Source organism: Hydra vulgaris, chromosome 03 (genome assembly GCF_038396675.1).
Source record: "Hydra vulgaris chromosome 03, alternate assembly HydraT2T_AEP".
NCBI classification, from domain to species: Eukaryota; Metazoa; Cnidaria; class Hydrozoa; order Anthoathecata; family Hydridae; genus Hydra; species Hydra vulgaris.
The window spans coordinates 40,942,752-40,952,500 of NC_088922.1; the positions used below are offsets into that span (position 1 = coordinate 40,942,752).

The window sequence follows — 9,749 nt, forward strand, 5'->3', positions numbered from 1 at the left end:
ACTTTTTTTGTCTTTTTATGTTTCATATATATAGAGTACACTGTTTTAAATACCCTGCATAGAGTACCCTTTAATAAGTACCCAGTATCCTGTCATATATATAGAGTACCCAGATATAAGAACCCTGCTTTAAATGACAACTCTGAGAGTTACAAGAATGACTTGCTATATGCAGCTTGAAATTTTTAGTTGGTTATTGTAAAATAACTAAACCGGAATATGGTTCATGACGTTATAAAGTTTTACATTTAAATATTCATAAAAATTCGTTTTAAAGACCTAAATTAAAATTCGAAAAAAATAGTGATATTTCATTTATGAAAACTTACATTAAAAAATTTTTAAAATTCTAGTGTTGGACACTATCGTTTAGATATTTTTTTTCAAACCCAAATAAATTTAATTATCTATTTTAAATTTATTTTGTTTATCTATAAAACAGATTTAAATCCATAATTCTGATGATGGCAATTGCTAAAAGTTTCTTAGTTTCTCTCAATAGCTAAAAGTTTTGCGTGACTTCCATGGAAGTCAAATCATAAATATCAAATCTTAATAACTCAATCATCAATAAAAATCATTTAAATGGCATGTGGATGAAGTGATTTCGATTTCCAAGTGTTAAAAATGCACACAATTTTCTTGATCTTCTAAATAAACAATATAAAAAAGTATAATCTTGTGGATTTTGTTTAATGCAATTCAATGTAAATACCACTCTTTTACTCCTAAAAAGTTGCTAATTTTAATAATTAGTTAAATTAAGTGGAGTATTTTCTGATTTACTTACTTTATGTAAAAGTATATATTTTGTCTTATCCAGATTTAGTAAAAGTTTGCTACTTACGAAGCGGTCTAAAATAGAGCCCAAAGAAACCACGGTTACACGAGGGTTTAAAAGAATTTTTTTTTTTTTGATTTTGTTATTTAGGTGCCCCAAGAAGACCTAACGGTCTTGTCACAGAGCACCGTGGAAGTGCATTTAAATAGAAAGTTCACGCCTCCTTCCTTACCGAAAATATGTCCAAAGTTCATTTCGAACCTCGATCTCCAGCTTTTAAAGCAAACGCTCTAACCACTGCGCACGGCCGCTTTTTACTCCTGGATTGTAAATAACAAAAATGGATTCAAACAAATCTATTGATTTTCAATCTAGTGTAATTAATTTATTTTGAAACTATTGATTTTTTACTGGATCATTATAATGAAACTGAGAATAAATGCAGTTATTTGTATGCCCAAAAATTAATAGAATTTCTTGAATTTCTTGAACCTGATAATTTTAATGTGGTTCATATAAATATAAGATGAGTTTAAAGAAAAACTTTAAAAATTTTCGTAACTTAATTGAGGAAACTTTTTTTTTGAGGTTTTTTTTTTTTAGCGTAATTTGCTCAACTGAAGAATATTCTGAAGACGTTTGTTTTATCTCCAAATTTATCTTACCAAAATATAAATTAATCTCCTTAGCGCGAAAAACCAATAAGAGGTCGTCAAATTACGTCACGCAATCTTTGACCGTTTCTGAAAGTTCTAGTTCATATTTTCCTGTGGGCACGGTAAGTTTTGTAAACGTTCTTTGGACGTTTTTATTAGGTTTAAACCTAATAAAAACGTTCTATAGACGTTTAAAAAACGTACTGTGCCCACTGGGTTACATCATGACACAAATAAAAAACCAAACACAAAAAGAAACTAAAGTAAGTATTTTAACTGTGATTTTAAGGTGATTTAAGGTGATTTAAATTTATGTTGCTTTGAATATCACGTAAAATCCAATATTGAAAAGTTTTATAATGACATTTTTGAAATCAGTGCAGTTCCACTAATTAACAAACCGACTAGTATTACTCAATCCACATCCTCCCTGATTGATAATATTACAACAACAGATTTATTTAATATTTCTCTTAAAAAGGTATAATTAAGAGTAACATATCTGATCCCTGCTTTCCGTTAATATTAACTTGAAAACGTCACCTAATATATGTAAATTTTTTTTTAACGTACTTTTTTTAAAATTTGAAAACATTTTAGGAGCAATTGTATCTTACTCATTAGTGGGTGGATTAGCCTTTTAGATAAAGCCAATGGGCTTACGACATCATATATTTTCTTTGAAATATATGATGTTAACTTCCCAAAAATTAAAATAAATTGCAAATTAATAAGTATAAAATCCCATGGATTAAAAATCCATGGATAAAAAACTAACGATAAATAATTTGAACGTCAAAAAAAAAGTCTTAGAAAAACCATTAAAATGATTTACTTGAAAAATATAAATTAAATTCAAAACGCACATGGGAAGTTATAAAGGAAATCATAGGCAGCTTTAAAATGAAAACTTTACATTACCTAAAACCATTAAACTAAATGGTAAATTATTGAATGACCGAAAAGAGATCATTTAATTTTGGTCCAACAGAAACAAAATATTTGTTCAGCTAATAAGCTGAACAAATATTTTGTTTCTGTTGGACCAAATTTATCCAAAGAATTTCCTCAAGCAATTAATCCATTAGGCAATGTAATAATTCCTAAAACGTCACAGTTTAATCCATTTAAACTAACTTTTAAAGGTTTTGAAAGCACCTTTAAAATGCTAAAACCAAACAAATCAGTTGGTGCGGATGATATTAATGTAAATATTGTTATTTAATCATTTGAAGTAATAAAAGATGAACTTTTTAAGATTTTTACTTGTTCTAATTGGCAAAAAAATTTCTCTAACCAACTATTAAAAGGTTTTCAACTTAGTTTTAAGCTTTTGATAAAAAAAGATCACAAAATTCTTTAAAATATACTAAATATTTAAGGTATAGGTGGTAGTGTTTTAAATTGGCTTAAAAGCTATTTAAATAAACGAAACCGATTTGTATACGTTGATGCAGTATCACCACTAAATTTGCTTGGTATAACTTGTAGAGTTCCTCAGGAATCAATTATAGGTTCTCTTCTCTTTCTTGTTTACATTAACAATCTTCATAAAATTACATAATTTATTGTTGATTATGCTTGCAGACAATACAAACCTATTTTTTTTATCTCAAAATAGTAATATATATCTATTACATATTATGAATTATTATATATCTATTACATACTATGAATTATTATATATCTATTACATACTATGAATTATTATATATCTATTACATACTATGAATTATTATATATCTATTACCTATTATGAATTATTATATATCTATTACATATTATGAATTATTATATATCTATTACATATTATGAATTATTAAATATCTACTACATATTATGAACATGAAATATGAATCTCAAGAGTTTAGCTATCTTGCGTTCAAACAAAAACATAACTAAGTCATAAAAAAAAGAATGAAACGGTAAAACGAAAATTAACATATAAAAATTTATAACGGAACTTTTTTTTAATTATTGTTTATATTTTAAATTCTAAATTATTTTTTTATTTACTAGTATAATAGCTTGAGTTCTTTTATTTTTCTTCTTATTCTTAATTTTTAATTTTATTTATTTTGTAAATATTTTAAAATACAAAATTTTAACACGTAAACTTTTTAGCTGTTCTTGGCGACAAGGCCTAACGGTCTTCTATGAGTCTCCGCGTATTTCTATTTCTTAATAATGGTCATGTAAACTTTTATTGTATTTCTGTATTTCATTTTTGTATTTCATTTCTGTATTTTATAAGGAGTTGATATTTTATAAGCAGTAGTGATGTAGTGGTAGAGCGCTCGTCTCATAAGCGAGAAGTTATAAGTTTGTACCCCACCACGTCCCTGGTGGTACCGCGCTCAACTTTTTTCTCCGCGCAGCGATCTTGTTCGACAAAGGTTTGTGTTTCGGAGTTATAGAGTTGAGAGAGAGTTGTAACCACATATAAATAGCCTCATTGACTGTAGTGATCTTCGTAGCCTTGGGGAGGTGAACTAACAAATAAGTGGACAAACCATTTTGGTGCTTCAAGGTGTCAATATTTTTGACATATCAAAAAATATAAAAATTTGTATATATATATATATATATATATATATATATATATATATATATATATATATATATATATATATATATATATAATTTTTATTAAGAATTTAAATAAAATTCTGGAAAATTATGTGAATAAAGTAATATTGAATAATTCTAACTGTTTTTATCGTATTATTGTATAACGACGATACAATGTCGTAATTTTTTAAATCTCTAAATTTTTTACACGCTACAATGTATCGTTTTTATAAACTGGTTAATTTTTGAATGTTTAAAAGTATTTAAGTTTAATTATATTAAAAAAAAAAAATTATTATAATTTTTTACGTTTTTAAGTTGCTTTCACGGTAACTGCTTAATTGTTCAACATTTTCTTTTTCCTCTTTTATAGCACTATTTTTTATTACTGTTGCAGATACGTTAAATATTTCGTCGTAGTTTGGAAGAGCGTTATTGAGTTTATTTTCCTGCTCCATTTTAGTAGCTGTTCTACACGAGTTATATAATTTACGACTAATTTTAAAAAATTGTACATTATTAATCACTCTTACTGAATAATCAGGAATAAAATGATCGCTCGTCTCATCTTCGCAAAGAGCAGCCTGCCCAAAAATTGAGAACGGGCCGGATTCAAATGTTATCTGTTCAACTCCAATTGTCACCTCTACGCGCCCTTCAAGTATAAGGGTGAAATAATCACATGGTTTTTCTTTTTCGTACAAATACACTAAAACTTTCTCATTATTGTAATTAACCTCTTTTTCTTGAATGACTCCAGGAAACTGAATGATTTTATGAAGAACACTTTTTGAGATTTGATCTTCACTAAAACCGCTGACAGCTGAAATTACATAAAGAAACAAAAATAAAGCATACATAATGTAAAAAAAAACAATAAAAAAACTCTAACACAATGTAAGAACAAGCATACATAATGTAACAAAAGTTAAAATCTCTTATCTTTATAAGAGATTTAATTTTTTTACCGGAGTTTTTTGTTAAAACTAAACATCTTTAATTACTCATCACTATAACACAACGTAAAAAGAGTTTTAAGTAAAACATGTGGTTTGTTAATAATATCATACTCATGCATGTCCTAGTTTTGATTCAGTATTATATTTTTAGGTAAAAAAATAGCTTTTGCTACGGGAAAATATTTTTTTCTTGTGAAAATATTGTGTATTTCCCTAAATATTGACTGTTTGTGTTACAAATGTACATAATGACTATTTATAATAATGATTAACCCTATGCTTTATTATAATAGAATGTTTTTTGTTTTTTTAAATTTTTTTCTTTCCTCTGAAATCAAGACAACGTATCTAAAAAAAGGAACAAGAGTTCATCAACAACTTTATCAACAAACTCAAGAAATTTAACCAAGATAATAATAATAAATAAAGTTTATGCTGTGTAATTTATATTAGTAATTATTTTTTATGTCGTTTTGACCTTATCTTTTATACCTGTAAAATGTAAGCTGTTTTTGCTCAAAAAGCCAATAAAGAACACTGGGAATCTAAAGTTTTACAATGTTCTTTTTCTAGTGTCCTGGAAAAAGAACACTGTAAAACTTTAGACAATGAAAGAAATATAATCACTACAACACTACAATTTTAATCCTTTAATCCTTATCCTTAATCCTTATGCGTGGTAAGACCACAGGTCCCTTCAGAAATAAAATTATTCATGAAAACCATATAACTGTGACAGAGGAACCTAGAGGTTGCTAGCTTATAGATTTTACACTAGAGTCTAAATCTGAAATATGTAAACCACCCAAGCAATGTGCTATTGGACTATTTAACTGGTAAATGGAAAGAGGTAAAGATTTTAATCTCTAACTAATTGACAGTGAAACTATAAATGCAATGTTAGGATGAAAAGGTGGAATGCTTCATTTTGTGGAGTAACTTCTCAATCGAAAACTTCTGAGATCTTTTTGCTAGCTTCACATTAATGAGCTTTCTTTCCGTCATATTGTGTATAAACTTGATGGGCCAACTTCTTCAGAAAAAGTATAGTGTGGAGCAGTTGGTAAACTGTTTTCCAAAGTTTATAATCTTGAAAGAATTACTAACTTTACGTCATTTCCCTCCTTAGTTAATATGAGTGAAGATTTTTTTGAGCAAATGAGCACTAACAGTCTAGTTGCATGAAAGTATTTGAATGCAGTATTAAAAGGTAACCTTCATCCTGAAGTAGCAGCTCTTAAATGTGGTAGAATGTCTCATAGTCAAAAGCTTACTTGTGGCATTAGATGGTTTCTTCTATATAAGATCAATTTTGATCTTAAAGGTGAGAATGCATAGATCTTAAGACTTGCAACTTGGTTGACACAGGTTTATCTTCCGATGTATTTTGATATTAAATAATGGCATTAATTACGGTTCTAGTCATCTTTTCAAGCTATTTTTAATATGGCAGAAGTAAGATGATAGCATTAAAAAAGCCTTTAAACATTATATAAAAAGTTAATTCTGGTTGGCACGTCCTGAGAAGATACTTGATGCAATTTTCTGTTCTTATAACTCAGAACAAAGGTAATTTGCCCTTGAAATAACATTGGCAGTCAGGGCTGGAAGTGAACATGACTCTACTGATGTGAGACCTTTTAAAGTTCCACAAACAATAAACCTTGATGCTTATGCCATCAAAGAACTTATTGATTGGAAAAAAGTAGCCATTACTGAACCATTTATTGCTGCAAACTTGTCATTAACTCTATTCATTGAGACTTTCTACGCTGGAGCTTGCTTTATTTTCATTACATACTCAAAGTTGTGAAAGAACTGTCAAATTATTTACCAAGGCAGCTGAATCAGTCTGTGGTTGGGATAAAGATTTGATTTTATACGAGCTCAATTGCAAAATCGAGAATCAATGCCTCTGATGAAATCAAAAAAAAAGCTAATGTTAAAATAAAATTATATTTTTTATATACAAAGACTAAATGTTTAAAATTAGCTCTCACTTGTTTTTATACAGAATGATTTTTTATTTAGTTAGTACCAATTTTTTATTAATTATTTGATATTATTTGGTTATTGTTACTTGGTTGTTTTATCTTTTGTTATCAAATAGTTGTTTTTATCAATTTTTTAAATTGTTTTTCCAACTATGGCATTATTTGAATGAAGGTTGTATGTTTTGTCTACTTGGTTATTTTATCTTTAGGCTTGTTAAATTTAATAGTTTTTTTTAATTATTAATTTTCAAATTATCGCATTCACGCTATTTGAATGAAGGTTCTTTGTTTTTATTTTTTAAGGAGGAGGGGGAAGGGGGTATGACAATCCCAGTTTCTTTGTTAAACATTAAAAGGTAAACCTCAATTTAAAGATATTAACTTTTAATAAAACCGTAACTTTAAAACCTGTTTCCCGGCAGCTAAACATTAATATTTTTGAAAAATATGATCAAAATTGAATTCCTCATGCACTAATACATAGAAATCCAAGCATGCTAGTCAAAATTTTTAAATTTTAAATTTTGACTGGAGTATAATATACCCTACTGCTTGTTAATCTTTTTATTGTATTTATTAAATAATTTTAAATTATACAATTTATAAAAGCATGCAATGAATATTTTATAGCAAAAAAAGTAATTAAAATAAATAATTTAAAATACAAACATGTGCTTAAAAACTGATAGATAGCAAAAGAAAGTTGTGGGCTGATCTTTGTCTTGGTTTCTTTTGAATTTGATAAAAATAACGAAAAGTCGTTATTTAATTGGTATTTCTTTCTTTGCACTTTTTTTCCGGATACATTGTCAACTTAAACATAAAAATATTTATAAGTTAATGGAGAGTTTGAAATTATAAAAGTAATAACTATTTTTATAAAAACTTACTATAAATATCTGTTTCATCTACAATTTCCGCTTGTATAATTTCTTCAATTATATCTTCTAAAGTAACAATTCCTATGCACTCATAAAATGGATCTCGTTCTCCGTCATCTTTAATTCTCATAACAATGGAAATATGAGTTGTTCCTTTTTTAAATTCTTCAAGAATTTTGTCGAGTGTTGTGTCATCAAATACTTTGTGCACAGGATGGTTGTAGAATTTAATTACAGTTAGTAATGGAATGCAATCATCTGGGTCTACAAATGCCAGATCTTTTACAAACAATATTGCAACAATGTTTGATCTCTGAGTTGAAAAGATAGGAATACGACTGTATCCTGACCGTATTATTGATGACATTGTTTTAAAGTCTAAAACAGCTTCTTCATCCAGCATAAAACAGTCTTCCAACGCTGTCATTACTTGACACACCTTCTTTTCTCTATATTTTAGTGCACCAGAAATAATACCAACTTCATCTTGTTCTAAATCATCATACTCGTGCTGCAGTTTTAACATTTCAAGTAACTGCTGTTTATTATAGACATTACCTAATTCTTTGCCAAGAATACGGTCAAGAATTTTGCTTATTGGATACGATACAGGAAATGTAATTATCATGAATAGTTTTGTCAAATAAATTGTATAAGCGCCAACCGCAAGACCAAACCGAGAGCAGATGCTTTGTGGGATAATTTCTCCTAATAAAACAATACCGAGTGTAGACCCAACAACAGCCACAATGCCACTTGTAACGCTATCGAGTATAATTGTAAATGTAGAATTAACTAACGTATTTCCGAGCAATAGAGTGCAGAGTAAGAAGTTCCCATGGCGTCGCACAGGTATGATTTTTTTTGCATATTTCTGATTTTGTATAGAACTACTTGTGCTAATGATCTTCAACTCATTCAAGTCAAATGACATTAAGCCTAAATTTAGTCCTGAAAACATTGCAGAAAGCATCATAAGTATTGTTAATAAAGTAGCTTTTAACCATAAAGGTAGGTCCCAAGAGGGTTGCAAAACTTTTATTTTCAAGAAGTCGTCACTACCCTGGTGAACCCACGCACTTTGAGTAGCGTTTTTGACTTTTGTATCATTAGCACTTCTTACTTTCAAGCATATGTACAAGATAGTTTCAGATGCCATCTATTCAAAATAACAAAACAATACTACAAGTATACATATACATAAGTAAATAATATTAAATATATAATCAAACAAAAAAATAAATAAAACATAAACAAATAGTATCATATAAACAGTAAAATGAAAGTATTTTTTATTATTTTGAAAAACACAAATATTTTATTTATAGTAAAATTCTATATTTGAAAGTTAAAACGATGCTGATAAAGATTGACTATATCCCATAAAGTTGAAGACAACAAATTTTTGTTGATGGTAATTTTTCTTTGTTTGCTTTTTTTTTTAAACAATTTCACTTTAAAAATTAGGACTTTTTGAACTTTTAGTTTCATTAGGTCCATACATTGTTTAATTTTTATAAATGAATTACAAAATTAAATAAGGTATGCGTAAAACAAAACATGGCATTAAATGTCATTAATTTAGGTTTAACAAAAAAAGGGTAATGAATGAGCCCCCAAAGAGGTCACAATGAAATGTTGTATGTTTTGAATTTAGTTTTTTTAAAACTGTACATTATAAATATGAATATTTTTTAGTTTTTAATATTTTTAGTTGTAAATCTTAATTATCAATTAAATCTTATTTTATTAAAACATTCTTGTGAAAAAAAATTCCGATAAAAGATTCCGATAGCAGAAAATTTCAGACCCAAAACAAACAAACAGAAACAATTATAAATTCTTAACAAACAAGGCACAATGCCTAATGTTTAAAACTTTCTACATATAAATGATAAAATAGTTCT

At 27.6% G+C, this 9,749-nt stretch overlaps 1 protein-coding gene across 1 annotated transcript in view; it reads right to left on the reverse strand.

Annotated features, from left to right (window-relative positions):
- Window positions 1-4,138: 4,138 nt before the first annotated feature.
- LOC100206602 (metal transporter CNNM4) overlaps window positions 4,139-9,749 on the reverse strand; it is a 25,193-nt gene continuing 19,582 nt past the window's right edge. The window contains exons 2-4 of the mRNA XM_065793231.1: window positions 7,852-9,001; window positions 7,631-7,774; window positions 4,139-4,831 (exon numbers count right to left, since the gene is read on the reverse strand). Coding sequence (XP_065649303.1) covers window positions 4,314-4,831; window positions 7,631-7,774; window positions 7,852-9,001 — 1,812 coding nt within the window. The 3' untranslated portion in view covers window positions 4,139-4,313. The remainder of the gene's footprint in view (window positions 4,832-7,630; window positions 7,775-7,851; window positions 9,002-9,749) is intronic.